The sequence below is a fragment of the Artemia franciscana genome, chromosome 2 (genome assembly GCF_032884065.1).
Source record: "Artemia franciscana chromosome 2, ASM3288406v1, whole genome shotgun sequence".
NCBI classification, from domain to species: domain Eukaryota; kingdom Metazoa; phylum Arthropoda; class Branchiopoda; order Anostraca; family Artemiidae; genus Artemia; species Artemia franciscana.
The window spans coordinates 20161002-20179252 of NC_088864.1; the positions used below are offsets into that span (position 1 = coordinate 20161002).

General features: G+C 32.9%; 1 protein-coding gene across 3 annotated transcripts in view; it reads left to right on the forward strand.

Moving 5' to 3' along the window:
- Positions 1-17857, forward strand: part of LOC136038474 (ninjurin-2-like) — a 55661-nt gene extending 37804 nt beyond the window's left edge. For all 3 annotated transcript variants that reach the window (XM_065721572.1, XM_065721546.1, XM_065721554.1), the window contains 2 exons: positions 15170-15245; positions 17589-17857. In XM_065721572.1, the coding sequence (XP_065577644.1) occupies positions 15170-15245; positions 17589-17725 (213 nt within the window). In that variant the 3' untranslated portion in view covers positions 17726-17857. The remainder of the gene's footprint in view (positions 1-15169; positions 15246-17588) is intronic.
- Positions 17858-18251: the final 394 nt, after the last annotated feature.

Below are 18251 nucleotides of genomic sequence, written 5' to 3' on the forward strand. Positions count from 1 at the left end.
TTTGATTTTTGAAAGGATACCGTGTCTCAGAGCTTTTATTTTAGATTCCGACCGGATCCGGTGACATTGGGGGGAGTTCGGGGGAGGGACCTAAAATCTTGGAAAACGCTTAGAATGGAGGGATCGGGATAAAGCTTGGTGGTAAAAATAACCAGAAGTCCTAGATATGTGATTGAAATAACCGGAACGGATCCGCTCTCTTTGGAGGAGGAGGGTTAAATCTGAAAAATTAGAAAAAATGTGTTATTTTAGACTTACGAAAGAGTGATCGTATCTTAATGAAATTTCATATTTAGAAGGAACTTGAAACTCAGATCTTTTATTTTAAATCCCGACCGGATCCAGTGTCATTAGGGGGATGGGGCGGAAATTTTGGAAAACGCTTAAAGTGGAGAGATCAAGATGAAACTTGGTGGAAAGAATAAGCACAAGTCCACGATAGGTGACTGACATAACCGGACCGGATCCGCTCTCTTTGTTGGAGTTGGGGGGGGGTGAGTAATTCGGAAAAATTAGAAAAAATGAGGTATTTGTAACTTACGAACGGGCGATCAGATCTTAATAAAATTTTATATATAGAAGGATGTTGTGCTCTAGAACTCTCATTTTAAATCTCGACCAGATCTGGTGACATTGAAGGGAGTTGGAGGGGGATACCGGAATTCTTGGACATGAGAATCGAGGTATCTTACGAATGGGTGATTTTGATCTTAATGAAACTTGATATAGAGAAGAATCTTATGTCTCAGATGCTTCATTTTCAATTCGAATCGGATCCAGGGACATAGAGGGTTGGAGGGGGAAACAGAAATCTTGGAAACCGGAAATCTTGGAAAACCCTTAGAGCGGAGAGATCGGGATGAAACTTGATGCGAAGAATAAGCACAAGTTATAGATACGAGATTGACATAAATTGGTACGGATCCTTTCTCTTTGAGGGAGCTGGGGGTTGTTAATTTGGAAAAAATCAGAAAAATTGAGGTATTTTTAACTTAAGAACGGATGACCGGGTTTTAAAGAAATTTATATTTAGAAGGAACTTATGTCTCAGAGCTCTTATTTCAAATCCCGACCAGATCTTTTGACATTGGGGGTAGTTGGACGGGGAAACCGGAAATCTTGGAAAACGCTTATAAACGTCGTAGATACGTGATTGACGTAACCGGACTGGATCTACTCTCTTTGGTGGAGTTAGGTGGTGGGGTTCAGTGCTTTGGGGAGTTTGGTGCTTCTGGACGTGCTAGGACTATGAAAATTGGTAGGCGTGTCAGGGAGCTGCACAAATTGACTTAATAAAGTCGTTTCCCCCGATTTGACCATCTGGGGGGCTGAAGGGAGAGGACAAATTAGAAAAGTTGAGGTATTTTTAACTTACGAGTGGGTGATCGGATCTTAATAAATTTTAATATTTAGAAGGACCTCGTGACTCAGAGCCCTTATTTTAAATCCCGACCGGCATTAAGCCTCTGATTTTCCTTTTAAACCAATCTATTGATTCTTAGAATTTTGCTAGAGCTCATGCCGTATGAGCGCTTGGCTCTTCCGATTTCGTCACAAGTGCCATATGAGCTCTTAGCTCTTGTTCAATACCCCGTTCTTTTTGACAAATTCATGTACGGTTTTCTCTTTCAACATTTTGTGACCCTAAATTTATCCGTACCTGTCATAAACAAGCTTACCTTTATCCAGCAAGAAAGGAATGAATTGTTTCAACACTAATAAATTTTTCGGCAACGGTGATACCAATTTGTATTACAATACAAGCGGACACAGATCCAGCCCTGAAGATGGGAGGAAGGAACAGACTATTTTTATTAGGCGTTGTATTAGAGATGGGAAAGAATTAGAAATAAATACTTTTTAGGCAGATCTTCCATCGGGTTTGAGGGGATTCAATATCATAAAGAATAGGCCTATTTTGTCCATTATAAACTTTTTTATTTTGTGGAGCCAAACTCTGTAGATTTGATTGGGTGGTCTTGCCATAACTTATATAGCTTGGATAAGGGATCCTAATAAAAGGCAGACAACTAAGTCGACATCTACATTCCCTGAAACCTTAGAAAAACCTTAAAACGTCCCTTGTTTTGTGCCAGACATAGATGTTTTTAGTTTTATAGAAACCTATATCATTAGGAAGTGTAAATTTACTTTTTGGTCAAACAGAGCGGTATTTTTTATTTAAAATTCGAGAAAGGATTGTCCCTAAAAACGTTCTAGCATACATTCTAGGAAAATGCCATCAATCACCTCCAAAGAAATGTAATTTGAACAATGTGGCTGCTCTTTGAATTTTCTGTGGTGCAAAGCACTTTGATAGAAACTTTGCTGACACAATTCTATGTTTCATTAGTAAAATTTTATGATCAAATCATCCCCGTAGGTTTCAATGATAATTATTACCCTGGGAAAATTAGCTAATTGACCTTTTTCGTTTGAGACAGTCAGCCGACATTGATGTCGGCTGATATTTAAAATGATATTTAAGGTGTTGAATCCTTTTGAGAGAATAATTTAATAGGGAGTCCTCTGACTATAAGTACATTATTAAACTCAGGGTCTGTAGCGATCTGACCTTGCAGTTTTTAATTGCAGTATTCCTTAGTAAACCAACTGCACCTTTTCAAACATCAATTGGCGTCTAAACCTATAGCCAGTCAATGTGGAACTATAAGGAAGAGGCTGGGCAAGTCTTGAAGTGGAACGCAATATTTGATCGCTGATTGGGACTGAACTTGGGCCAAATTCGTCGGAAAAAATAAAAAATGTACGTACATAGGATTAAGGGTGTCTCCTGGCGTGCGCTCCACCCAAATGTCAAGAATTTACCATCGTCCCTTGAATTCCCCATTTGTTCATGCAGTTCACCAATTATTTGGTTTTTTGGCTTTCCCCCTTTCCTCACTTGAGAGACAAAGCAAAATCTAAACTTATGGAAGAAGTCTTCATCGAGTGTTTCAATATGGACACCAATGCGTTAAATTTCTTAAAGGAAGGACAATCAAACCTAACCACCCGTAAAAGATGACTGACACCTGGCTGTTGTTAAATTTTGGAGAGCTGAATGCTCAAGCGAAAATGACTATTTTTGCCAGGAATTATATCATTTCTGCTTATAAAGTTGCCGCCTATATTTTGAAGCAGCGGTACGCTCTGGAAGTTAGTTGATTAATTTGTGTCGGCATCGACCAATGGCAGTATTGTGCCAATCTTGACATATGTTCGAATTACAAGTAGTCAAATTTATTTCAAAGGACAATTTCAATTATTGTTTAAATCCTGATTTTTTTCAGGACCATGTCTATTTTAATATTCTGATTTAATTGTTGCAAAAAAAAACACAACTACTAACCTTATTTCTATTGTAATCCTGCGTGTAACACAGCAAAGGAATTTTGGGGTTCGAGTTCTGTCGTCGCTGATTATTTGATTTGGACCGAGGGTTAATGACTTGACCCTGTAAACTAAGGCAGAGTTAATGCAGCTCTTAATGGCTACTCGGAGAGACCTGAGGAAGGTAAAGAGAAAGGGTATACGGAAGCAAAGGATGGGGGCCCCCAATCCTTATTATAAATTATAAATGAAGAGCGATGAAATGGAGATCAGCACTATCGGTTTGGTGTAGAGTCTAGTGCCTATACCTTTAAGGTTTTCGTTCATATTATGTACGAAATATATATAATACAGCTTTCCAACAGGCCTATCCTGCAATTTCAAAGTAAGTTATCGGGTATTAAGCTATTCCTGATAATGTTTATATGTGTTCAAAGACAGTACTGTCCTGTTTCTTAAACGGTCACTTTACTCAAGCGTTCATGTTTCTTAAAAATCTCTAGTAAATGAACGTACGTTAAAATTTGATAAACAATCAAAAGGAAACTTGGAATTATTTCATAAGTTATATTCAATTCTCTTGAATTTCTTTTGTAACGATCAAATTTTCAATTAATATCAATGTAAACATTTTTCGAAGAAACTGAAGACAGACGAGTGTCATCAGCAAATTTATTGGTTACAGTAGTATAAGAAATACAGGTGCTGGACCACATCATTTCAATTTCATTTCAATTCAGTTAAATAAGCTGGAGCTTATTTTCAATTGAATTCACACCATTTTAAATGAAAATTTCTAACATTTTACAATTTCCCATCATGAGCTTTAAGATCAAAACAGGTCTTGTGAAATGAAAAATTGATGCATATTTTCCTTATTCAATACTTCATATATGCTACGGATAAATATAACAATTTAATAAAATTCAATATTTAGTGGATAGTTCCTTATCAATATCTAGATAATTATTATATCTTTCCCTTTTCTTTCAATAATCTTTGAAATCAGACCTTGGTCTATTTTTTTTTTCAGGATCAGCTACTCTAGAATCAAAACGCTCAGGTGCAAATGGATCAACCATTTTACCTTTAAAATCAATAGTGATAACAATTTATTTCCATATTTAATTGTAACAAATTTAATTGCTTTAATTGTATATTTCATTCCCATGTCTAAATCTTCTTTCCCAATGCTTGAAATATATTTATTTTCCAATTTCATTTCGTTTAAAAGTTTCTTGATTTATTGGTTGATGACTTCATTTTAAAAAGATTTCTGAATCGGAAATAATTTATCTAACAAAATGATTTCCGACTAACGTTTAACCAACCTCGAAAAGCGCAAATGGTTCGAGCGCTTGACTCAGAAGAGAAATGTCTCAGGTTCAATTTTAGAAGCTTGCAACACTTTTGATCATTTCGTATATCAAATAAAACAAAAAAAGATTGTGTAAACCCTCCTTACAGGCCAGCATGGCGAAGCTGGTAAAGCAATTGACTGATCATCGGTTGCAATCCAACAGATCTAGGGATGAATTGAAATAACTGAAATGAATTGAATTGATTTAAGAAATAATTTAAATCCTCTTCATCGTACCAACCATTGGGTATGACAACATTTACCCATTCATTATTATTTTTTCCCTATATTCAAACGTATTGTTTATAAATTGATCACTACTACTATACCTTGAATATCATAGTATACTTTGAGTTAAAGCTATTTCATAATTAGAGTTTCGATCTAATGTGATCAGATTACTTGTATAAGACTGTTTAATTTTACTTTTGTTTCCACTAATAATAATCAGCACTATCTTTAGATTATAATTAACTGAATTTATCGGTGTAACAATACTATCAAAAGAATATCACAATATGGCATACCACAATCCTCAACATCGAATAATGCACGGTTAAAGGACTTTGGCTCGGAATAATCAAATAATCAAACCATTTGAAATAATCAAAATCATATATTAGAAAAGCAGTTTTCTTCATAAAATTCAAATTGTGACATAGTTGTTATAAATAGTTTTAGAGGCATTTTTCTTAATAATTTTATTTTTGATTAATGAATTAAGCAGGTTAATAGCTTCATATCTCACTTCCTGAAATGTATTTCTGGCAGTTCTGTTACCTAGCAAACTGTATCATTTTTCAATCATATCATTTGCATTAATGTAAATCCCAATTCCTTAGTGAGGATACATAACATTAGGTTATCTTAAATAGCTTTTAATCTTCTTTTGTAGATTTTTACGCAATGAGACTTTTTTCTAATTCACCAGATTTCAAACGTTTCATCTTTCTTCCATATCTTTGCTAAGTGTTCCTGATTCATCTGTAGTCTGTTTTAAATATTGATAATTTTCTAAATAAAAACTAGGCATTTTAAAATAGAATCCCTTAGGATTATAATCCTCATTGCTTTCTCTCAATTTTCATCTTTCAGAAAATTGACATTAGCAATGAAATTCGGTTTATTCGGTGGTAAATTATCTTGATTTGATTGAGCTTGATTGCTTGCGTGATAACTTGCTGCGTTGCTTAAATATTGATCCAGTTGAAATCGTTATCTTAAATAAGTGTCATTTTCATGCAATTTATTGGTAATCATATTTTTATTTTTATCTTTTGCTTCAACGATTGGAGCACACACCTTTTCAGCATAGTCACAAAATTCAGCTTGCTCTAAGGCACGTTTTTGAACCGTATTTCTTTGTATTTCCCTCCTTTTCACAATATTTGCTAGTAGTTTATTCGACTTTACAGGATCCATTCATAGAATGAAAGTTTTTATTCTATCGGTAGATAGCCTTTATAAAACGCCCTTACTTTTATCAATCCAACAAAATCACCATCATTAGATTTGCTTCGGGATGGTTTTCGAACTTCAAAGTCAGTAAATAAATTAGTGCATACCTTCATAAGTTAGCGTTTTTTCACTTCCTTTTTTACTCCCTTCTATTTGTTTCATTACGATGGATGAATGATAAGGACTATTATAATTGCCAACAAAAGAGGGTAATACATGAATCTAACGTTTTGTGTTATCTTGAGTAAAATATTTCCATAATTTGCCTTTGATTATTCTATTAAATTAGTCAACAATTTGAGCCTTCAATTCACTTTCAGATGAGAATCAATGTATTTCATGACTCTAAAAAAACTTGAATGTTTTCATAAAAAAATTCTTTACCTTAATCTGTTCCTAATTTTTTAGATTTTCTATTTGCAATTAAATCTGTAAAAATATTAATAATTTCCTTACTCGTTTCATCTTTTAAATGAAAACACCAATCATATTTACTAAAACAATCGCTGACTGTAAGAATATAATTAAAATTATTATTTCACTTTTATACTGCTGCATATCAACCAAATCTGCTTGCCACTGGTCATCGACACTATGAATGTAAACGCGTCTTCTTCAAAATGTAAAACTCACCATGAATGTCTTGGAGGAAAAAACTGACATGGATCTTTTGGTTGAGAGCAATGATGAAAATTTTATCATTGATGTAGATGACCTAGATCCCAAGTATTAAAATTTAATTATATTTGATGATTTTATAACAGAAAAAGTTGAAAATTTACTCGTGAAAGATAGGAAACGAAACGCATCGATAATCTGTATTCCTCAGAGCTATTTTGATATTCCTAAATTATACGATTAGACTGTAATTATTTTGCACTTTTCAAATCCAAAAGAAACTGATAGAATAAGACAAAATCATAGAATGAGATATGGATCTGGATTGAAAAAAGAAAAAAAATCAACTACTTTAATCAAGCAAAAAAGAATCATGAATTTTTACTAAGTAATTTGCAGACAAATAATGAATATCTCAAGTACAGAAAAAGCTTAGATATAAACTTAATAAAATTTAAGTATACTTAATTAATAAGTTTGGAAGCTTGTGAAGTAAATATCGGAAGTATACAAGTAACAAAAGTGGAATACTGGGTGGTGATGGTAATCTTGATTTACAAGATAAGCGCTTAATTAATTTAGGTCATGCAAAATCAGACAATGATGCTATTACTTTTCAAAATGTGAAAATTACTTTTAAAGATTTCGAGACAATTTGTTAACCAAAACAAATTCTTACAAATCAGTATTTGATTGAGGATATTAATAGATTAAACGAAATTTATCAATCACCGGATACTATGTTGACTAGAGTTGATGACAAAGGACTATTAATAAAAAATATCTTAAAAGTAACAAAAGAAGATATTAATGCAGAAAAGAGAAGTATTAGAAATGTTGAAAGCCCAAAAAATGGTGGAGATGCAATTAAGCTTCCAAGGTTACTGGTATACTTGTATACCAGTATACTGGTTACTGGTATGCAGTTATCTCATCGTTTAAACAATTTCGAAAATGTTATAAAAAGTATACTTGGAAAAGGCTTCGATGAGGCATTTCAAAAGAGAACGGCAGGAAGGTTTAAGTAAAGTAAATATCATTAGATTTTTATCTATAAAATGATTCTATAATAAATGGAAGGGCAAACAATTTATTTTTCAGAATTTAAGAAACAAAAAATTAAAACTTGTTTTAATACAAAACAAAATGTATAATGCGAATAACGCATCAGACCTATTAAGACCCTGTTAAACTACAAATTCATAAAACAGGTAACTAAGATTGAAAATAATAAAAATCAAAATAAAGGATGTGACACTGATTTATCCTAAAAACAACTACTTCAAAATCATCCAAGATTACCGTTCTCATCTCTTCTTGGTAAATTTGAAATCAACGAAAACACTGACTTGTTTCAGTACACAATTCATTTATCTTCTTTTCAAATGTAAAAACTAAACAGCTGTTTTAAGAAAGAAGAAAATTACCGAATTCGAATTGAAAATAACATATTGTGTAAAGAACCTGTTAAACTATTGCGTATAAGAAAAGAATTGAACAAATTTAGCAAGGAACAGTTAAGAATTAAGATGTCTAGATAACTATATTATATCATCAACTGATTCAAAATGGTGGCTTACTTCCATTTTTAATACCATTTTAATAGTGGCGCTGCTTCATTAGGCACATACGCTGGAAAAACAATAGTTTATAAAATTACTAATTTTTCAAACGCCAAAGGTGAGGGTTTCACATTACCGGGGACTTTACAAAAAGGTCGAGGTTTAAAGTCACCCGGTACACAAAAATTGCTGGATCTAGATTGTAAGTGGTTGTTGAAGCTCCAAAATAACGTGGTAGACCCAACAAAGCACAAGTAAAAGTGGTTAAAGGTCCTAAACAACTTGGAAAACCCCCAAAAAATGTTTAAGCTGAGATTTCAGAATACAAAGAATGCTCACTTTCAAAAAAGGTGGAACTACAGAAAGAACCAAAAATCACATGATACCACTGACAGGTATTGATATATTAAATGAATTAGGTCATATTCCTTACTTTCGAGGTTTTTTTCTCGAGATAACTTAATAAAAAAAAAAGAAAAAAAGTGGTGTAATCAAATATGACTCCATGGATTGACCGGGACGCATTTGACTTGTTGTTTCATTGATCCCAAGTACTCCTTTTGTAGAATTTCATCATTCTTTTGGAATCCAACCTGGAAATGAAATTGTCAATTACTTAAAGACTTCAAATACAAAAATTACCTTTCTTTCTATTCAAATGTTTGGCTTGTCTTGGGAAGTATGAATGGATTAAGTTCCCACACGAAAAACTAACCGCAATGCATCTGTAAGGTGTTCAAAGAATAATGCTTGTTTCATGAAGTTACTGATTTCCAAGATAGAAGTAAATAGTTAAATCGACACTTTGGCTTTAAAGCCATCAGGGTAATAACTGGAACTGGGCACTAAAAACTCATAGGAAGAAACACTTGGGAAGAGCAACCTCAATTTGCTGTCCACGTCTTTCTAATATATCGTAGTTACCAAATATCTAGTAGCTATCAAATTTGCTATTCGTGAACGATTAAATCCCACGCCTCCTAAAAATTTTAAATATCCAGAAATAGATAGCTATCTTTACATTATAATTAATGGAATTTATCAGTGTAACACTACTATCAAAGAACATCAGAATATAGCTTATCACAATCCTGACCATAGAATAGTGCACGGTTTAAGGGCTTCGGCTTGATAGATAGAAGTTTTTTCTGATGAAACTGGTGATGTAATTCCTTTTGATGTTACTAATATAACATATACGACCTTTGAGATCATTGATCTAAGTCGTATAGGTTCTTTTATGCAATCGAGTGTATTTTTAAGAAAAAATTATGATAATTACTGAACGGCAACAACGGTGTCTTGACATTTCAAGTCTGTTATCTTTCCTTCTCAAGGTAAGAAAACGCTTGGTTTATTAAGGAAAATGAAAGTGCTAAGTATTTACATAAGATAATGATCAGCGTTATAATATTGATGGATAAACCGCACCTTAAATCAAAATTTTGTCAAATTGTTTATAAGACCATGCACAATTTTAGATAGAAAGACATATAAGAAACTGAATTTAAAAATTCAAGTTAAAATGTTTTTAGGCGTCAATATCTGTTGAAGAGGATCGATACCTATGGTTCTAATTCGTAAAATAACATGTGTGTCTCAAAACTGACTCTACAGAGACGCATTCATGTGATTATCCAAAAAACTAAATACTGGTTTTTTGTTGTCCGTAGACAACACCCTCTATTCTACGTATGTACCCTCCTCCAGTCTTTCTTAACATTCGAAATATATATATCAATGGTATTTTGAGGAGCAGGTCGGCATCGAATGACTTTTGCCAGAGGGTAATTAAGCCTCAAATACTATCCGTACTGGAAAATGAAGGAAAAAAACACGTTAATCTTGGCTTTAGATTAATTTTCAACAGAAAAGTTTAATTGGGATAGTTTTCATTATCTTGTCAAATTTTTACCTAGTTCTAGAAAAAATGCTAAAATTTGTGCTTCGTCACATAGGATGTTTACATGAGAAAGAATTAAAATTTGGTGCACTAAAACATTGCTCTTGTATATTCTATCAATACACCTGTCACGAGGCCTTTTCCCTTGACGAGAAGTAGTCACTATTTACTGCAAAGAGTTGTTGTTAGTAGCAGTAGTTATAGTATTAACTGTGCTGTTATAGTAACCGTACTGCAATAATCAAATATTTAATGCTATAGTCTAAAAAAAATATTTGCAAAATTAAATTGGATACTGGAGATATTGGATATTGGAAAAACAATTTTACCTCAAATAAAATCTAATAGAGCAAGGAACTGCCCACGTGTTGTCTGTCGATTATAACTGCTGCAAAATAACTGAAAATGATTTTTTTGGAAATTGACTATATCTTGATTGTTCAAATTAACATATACCTATTAACTGGCATTAGTAATTGGATCACAATGAAAGTTCAGTAAGTTTTTCATAACTTACTTTTCATTTTGTGAACAAACTGATTTACAAAGTGAAAAAATAATGAAATTAATTAGCCGTTTTAAAGTGATGAGGGTTGTAATCTGAATTTTGCCTGTTAAAATCTTAGCCATGAATATTTTAAACTAGGAGCCTGGGTTTGCTTTCCAAGTCTATTAATTCTCACTAACTTATAAATATCAGCATGGCAGCCGAAATCCAATCAACATCGGTTATTGTTTTTTAAAAATTGTAACTAACTAAATTTATTCATGTACCAATAATACCAAAATAATTTGAAAATGCGTCATACCTCAATCCTGGACACCGAATATGGCATGGCTCAAGAGCTGAAACCAGGTGGAAGTGGAGTTTCTAATGAAACAATTTTCAGCGATACAAATAAAATTGCTGATAAAGATTTTTATTAATCGCACACATTCTTTGATAGCCTCCAAAGTGATATTCACAGAGAAATAAAAAGTTGATTAGGATATTCCATGAACTTCAGCAACTGCAACTTAACATTACGGCTTGACTGCAACTTCAAGGCGTCCTTTCTTCTTGGGACAAGGAAACTTTTATTTCATAAGAAAGCATCAAAATACTGAAAAAACATACAAGATGGTAATACCTTTGATAGCGTTAACAGAAAGAAACATATATTATATCTGCATTCCTTTCAGATTTCCAAGAAGGCAGAAATATATCCAAGATAATATTTTTTTTAAGACGTCAGCGCTCATAAAGAGGGCTCAACATGTATTCAACAAAATCTTGAGCTAGAACATGTATATTGGAGCTGCGTAGGCACAGATAAATTTATTTGCTTGTTCCAAAAAATGAAGATACGAGTCTTTAACTTTCAACTGGTAGCAGAAATCGCATTCTTAAACTTTGTTCCACCCTACTGGGAACATACCAGTGGTGTCAATTCAAGAAAATGTAGGATTTGGTGGAGAGGCAGAGAATTTATTTTTCAGAATCAAGCCGCGGGAGTTTTTTTCAATTTTATCAACAAAAACACAGAAACAAAGGTACTTTTTTAATTAAAATTAAAAAATAATGTGGATTTCAAAATCTAGGAGAAGATAAGGACAAGAAAAGCTTGTAGAAGACGTTAAATAAATCCTTCCATTGATGCTCCTGGAATATACTCTAATCGTGTTTCATTGACGCCTTTGGAGTATACCCTAATCGTTTGGTTATAATTTTGTCATGACAGTTTTCGCCTACATGAGCACCATCTAAGAAAAACAGCAGATAGTAAACCCCGTCTTTGATCTGGTAATCTGAGAAAAACGTGTAGAGGATCAAGCTGCTGGACTACTGGAAATACACTATATGATATAGAATGGATTCAAAGGTATAATTTTTTGTCCAGTAATAGAACAAAATGAATTTCTAAATTGAAGATTTATGCTAGCGTTTTTCTTTCTGCTTTTAATTTTAGCACATTTTGTTTATAGGTAGCACTGTAATACAATCAAGATGAACTCTGCTGTCTAACAAAATTAAAGTTCAGTCCGTTTGGATTCTCCCTTCAGACTACAGACAATATATATATATATATATATATTTATATATATTTAGATCAGAGGGTGATCAGCCCTCCTCCCACACCCTTTTCAGCTTCTCTCCTCCCAAGGACATCCGATCAAAATTCTGAGATAGTAATTTTGTTCAAAATAGTCAAAATATAAAGTAATTAAGCATCTTGGGATGACAAGAACACACTTCAGCCCCCAGGCCAAGGGCTGTAAGCAAAGCCAGTTGCCTGTTTTTTATGGACCGCACTGTCCTTCTCTTAAAACTTTTTGTTTAGGGAAAGACGCAATCAAGCTCCAGTAAAAACATACATTCATGATTCTATCATTTCAAAGAAATTACCACACATTGTTTATCAAATCATCTTGGTCTTCCAAAGTGCTTCTATATCTCTGCTGTAATATTGAAACTTTCCTCCTTGATAGATCGGGAGCCTTTGCTTTAATAGCGTTGCTCTATAATTCAGTTTCAACCAGGAATATTCCAGTGCCTATGCCTGCTGAAATATCTAATGACGAATTAGAACAATCATTGTTTTTTCTTTAGTTTCAAGGTCATAGGGTGGTAAATCAGCAATTTCATATTCTGACATGAATTCAGTTCCTCCTTCTTGTCTATCCTTTTTAACTAAATATAGATGTTTTATCGTGGACTTGATAAGCCTAGCGTCACGAAATATTAAAAAACAAAAAACAAAAAAAAACATAAAACAATGATGAAGGGACAGGAAAATCAGTAATTTTTTCAACGTTCCTTATAGCATATTTTATATTTCTGAAAAATAAAAATAAGACAGTACCATAATTTTTTTCAGTTTTTAGTCACATTTTTTTTCTAATTCAATGTGATTGTTGCTGTTTCTTTTTCTATGCCATTATCTTTAGCTTTTCAGGGTCACCTTATGTAAATTTGAAAACTGATTTCTCCATCTGGTTCATCGTTTGCAAGCTCACACACGGTAGACTAACACATTTCTTCATTCCATTGTAATTTTGCTTTGTTCTCTAACCGTAGATTTTGTTGTTCAACATTTTTTTTTTTTTGCAAATCAATGTAATTTTTGCTGTTTCTTGTTCTATGCCTATTTCTTTAGCTGTTCAATGGTATTTGTCATTTTTTTTCGTAATTTGGATGCGCCATAGATACTAAAACGGTACGACTACCCCTAGGGAAAAATGATGTAATTTTGATTTTATATATATATATATATATATATATATATATATATATATATTTTTATATATATATATATATATATATATATATATATATATATATATATATATATATATATATATATATATATATATATATATATATACAGACGCCAAAATAACTTCATTCTATTCCAGGGTGGTCAAGAAATTCAGGTGTGAATTCATTTTCTCTTTCCTGTGTATCTTTGCAGACGCTAATATAATACTTCTTCATTTTAGGGTGACAAATCAGCAGTTACAATTGAATTAATTAATTCTGACGTGAACTCAATTCTTTCTTCCTGTTTATCCTTCACATACTTACGCACGCTCAACTAACACCTTCCTTCATTCCATTATAATTTTGCCTTGTCTTCTAACAGCAGGTTTCGTTGTGCAACGTTTCCCTATGTTGTTTAAGGTTATTTTGGCTGTTTCTTGATCCATCCCCGTTTCTTTAGCTGTTCAGAGTCATTTGTCATCTTGTGTAATTTTGCATGCGTTATAGATACTAAAAACAATACGACTACTCCTGGTAGGAAAATGATGTATCCTATGCTCTTGAAATGTATACAAGTACGACTCACTCGCATGCATTTTACCAAGATTAAGGTTATCAACGAATTTTTTGAAACCCGTGACCTATCTAGGTCGTTTTTTTCAGGCCACAAGATCTCAGGGCGCCAATTTTCAGAAAAAAAGAAAAATAATAAGCCGTTTTTAAGAATAAATGTATAAATCCATACACAGTTGCTCCTTTAAATGGAGCAGATGGGTTCCTATATTGCAGCTGGTGTTTCGCTTGCTTTCAACTGAAAGTAATGAGCAACATTAAAGCTTAAAACGAACAATTATTATTATTAAGTATTATTAAGTATATGAATTATTAAGCATATAAATTACAAGTATATAAATTATTAAGTATATGAGGGTGTGCGTCCCCTCGTCAATACCTCGCTCTTCACGCTAAAGTATTTTTAGTACTTTCTAAAGAGCTATTTATTCTAAATAAACGGCCTTTGTGATTCAGGGGTCATTCTTAAAGAATTGGAACATAATTCGAACTTTAGCATAAAGAGCGAGGTGTTGACGAGGGGCCAAGCCCCTCATAAACGTAATATTTTTTTTCGTTTAAGTTTTAATGTTGCTCTTTGCTTTCAGTTGAGTAAACTTTTTTTTTTATTTAATGCTTAGTGAGTGCAGTATATTCTCGAGCTGTCTAAGTCCCTGCAATAATAACGTGCAATAATAACAAAGTTTCTTAAGCTACTTGTTGAAATTCTTAATGAATTTTTGACGCGTCTTTTATTCTTTTTTTTTTCATGAGTTTGAGGTGTTATCTCTGTTCTTAGTCGTAAATTCTCTTGTTATAAATCATTTTTATCTTTATCATTTTGTGTTTTACTTTATCTGTTTAAACCCTATTAAAGTTCTCGAAACTTTTTTCGTTTTTTTTTCATTGTTTAAAAGAGAATTTTGACTAAATAATAGTAAAATAACTCCAGAACAGCTTTGGAAAGTGTCATATGGATACCAGAATAGGTCAGCTGACTAAGAATTTTTAGCCTTTATTTACAAAAATTAAAAAATATTAATCTACTGCACGAATTTTCTAGTATATTCATTGTTTTATTGTATATTTACCATAGAGTATAATTTTTGTTCTATATGATAATCTATTTCTTTTGTTTTTAGATTCACGAGTTTAAAGTTGCCATGTCTTGCGAAGGCTGTTCTGGGGCAGTAGAAAGAGTTCTTGGAAAACTTAAAGGTAGTATCTACCTATAACCTCTTTATAGTGCATTTAGAACATCAAAAATAGTTATAATTGACTTTTTGTTGCAACTTAGAAAATTTCAAGGGATACCCAGGAACATGTCCAGAGGAAAAGGATCAAGATCCTTCAGAGCCATTGGTGGTACGTAAGGCATCGATTGGACGTTTTAGTTGCTGGTGTTCTTCTCAGAGACAGATATTAATCTTGTCCTTTAACCTTGCTGCATCTGGAATCAAACCCTTGGTCCTATATTGCCAAGTAGAGCATCAATCCGTTGTGATACTACAGGGTGTGTCTAGAGGGTGGGGGTGGTAATACTTATTATCTGACGGCTGCGGTTTAATAGTGCTGAATTTTCTTCGAGAAACGTTAATTATAAAAGCCGTTCCAAATGCAAAACAAGCCCGAAAATCACTATCTACCGCTTTCTAGGTAAGTGAGAATGGGTAGTTACAATTTTGAATTCGATAGCTAGATAAGGTTTTTTTTAGAATATTGCAAAAATTCAAATGAATATCGCGTAATATTTCTGCCGATAGGGAAAAACAAGAATAATATTTGAATTCAACACAAATCTTTTTTTCAGAATCTGTTATTCGATTGTTGTGAAAGAGAAAAGTTGTTTTTGAAGATCAACATAATGGAAGATAGAAAAGAGCGGTAATTAAGAGCTGTTAAGGCCAAGCACTTAAATTTTAATATAAAAGGATGGCTTTGTGTGATTTTGGCGCTATATTAACGACTTAATATACCTTTTTATATCTCGAAGAAGTGGTAAGAACGATTTTAAAATACAAAATTCTATTGTCAAGCTTTTTCTGCAAGTAAGAAAAGGATGAAAATTATTCTTGATTATACTATAATTATATTTAAGATAATTATATACAATACAATCATACTTAATTATACTATAAAAAAGATTAGGCATGGCCAAGCATATCAATGCCCAGATTACACAATGGAACTGCAACAAACAGTTTCTTAGTTTTTTTATGCGTTTCGCCGACCCTTCTTTGTTGCCCTTGAAAATATAAAAACAAACTTCAAGTAAAGAATCTTTAATTTACGATGATCCAAGATATTTAAAAAAGTATTATTATTTAGGCTAATAAATATGAATTATATTTATGAAGTACATATAGAGTTATATGTACTCATTGGAAGTCATTAGCAGAGTCAAATTTACATAGTTGCAGAAAACGGGGAGAAACACCCCCAAAAGTAATCCGATCTTGATAAAACTATCTAGGATAAAAATACAAAATAGTGTTTTTTACGTGTCATTGTTGTTTGTTAGTTTGTTGTGTTTTATTTGCTGTTGTTATCGTGTATGCTGTTTTTTTGTGGACTTATTGAGCCAGTGGTCATAATTTCAGAACCGATTTTGTTCCAACAAAAAACAAGAATTCTACCGCACTTGTTAGACCTGATAATGACCAAAGGGAAATTAGGCCTCCATCACCATTTTGCGACCCCAGGGCCTATTGTGACCAAACATGATGTCGCATATAAAACTAAAAGTAGCCAATTTAATCACAATACTCAAAATATAAAAATATGTATCTCCAAAGATAGTGAAACCCGTGCAGCCCCGAGGAAAGGGCCCAAAGCTGGGAAGAATCACTCATTTCATGCAAAAAGCCTCATAAATAAATCTTTGATCGATGGTATGTTTATTACACATTGTTGATCTCAGGATCTTACTGCAATATGGCTAAGAGTATTTTAGGTTTTCAATAAGAAATTTCGCGGAAGCAACCTGAACTTACAAAACTGTCTAATTTTTCCTCTTTTCAATCTAATGCATTCATTCGTCATGTTCAACCTCTTTGAGTTCTGCGAAAGAATTTGTTACAAATTTTTACCTGTGTGCGTAATAAGGTCTCGGTTAGTTCGCCTGAAAGTACCAAGAACAGTGAATATATATCATTGTTTGAATTGAGTAAGTGGAAACTTCGGCAACCCGAATAATATCTATTATATAATACAATCCCCCTCCAAAAAATAAATCTTCCGTACGTACCGACCACTAGCCTTTCTTAATGACCCACTTATGTATGGCTTCTCAAAAAATTAAAGTTATATTAATGTGAATGAAGGCTTCAGGGATAGGCCTTTATAAAATGACTTTAACCAAAAGGGAAGTAAGCCTAAAACGAGTTCAGGCATGAAACATTTGAAAAGCATCGTATCCCTACTATGTGTCATATCCCAGTATCCGTGTTGGAATGCTAATGTCAGGTTTAGACCCCCCCCCCATTAAAAATCGTATAATAACCCTATATTTTAAAAGTACTTGTCCTGATATTAATTTATTGATATCTACCAACTTTACAGGTCAAGGGGTCAACAATGTTGATATTGACCTCCCAGGTCAGAAGGTCTACGTCGATTCAACTTTGCCGGAAGACTTCCTGTTGGGAACGATCAAAAAGACAGGAAAGGAAACTGTATACATTGGATTGAAGCAATGAAATTAATATGATGATTGTTCAGGAAGATTGTGAAAGCTATGTATTTTGTGTGATATTAGTTTTATCATTTTTAATACTTTTAGAGTATGTACCACTTAAAAATTAAAATAAATGATATATGCAATTAAAAAAGTTTGAAGCTGCATTTTCCTAAATTTTCTTTCTGTACTGGGGGGAGGGAGGCTTATAGCAATTGTAGTAATGTATCCAATCACCCAATATGTTATGTAACAGTGTGTCATAAGCAAATTGTTAGTTAAATTTTTTTGTTACCGTATTGTAATTTGATCTTATATCCTTCTTTTGAAAGGAGTCTTGGGCCCTTACGATTAGGCTTATTTTCTGTTTTAACACTTGTGATACATTTTCCTTAATCTTTAAGGGATCAAAACAATCTCTACTAATTTGTCCAGCTGTTTTTTCTGGAAATTCAACTATTTTGCAGGAAAATACGCAAGATAGAAATTTACAGTTTACTCTAGAAATTGAAAATGCAAATAAAATACCGTTTCTAGATGTTTCATTG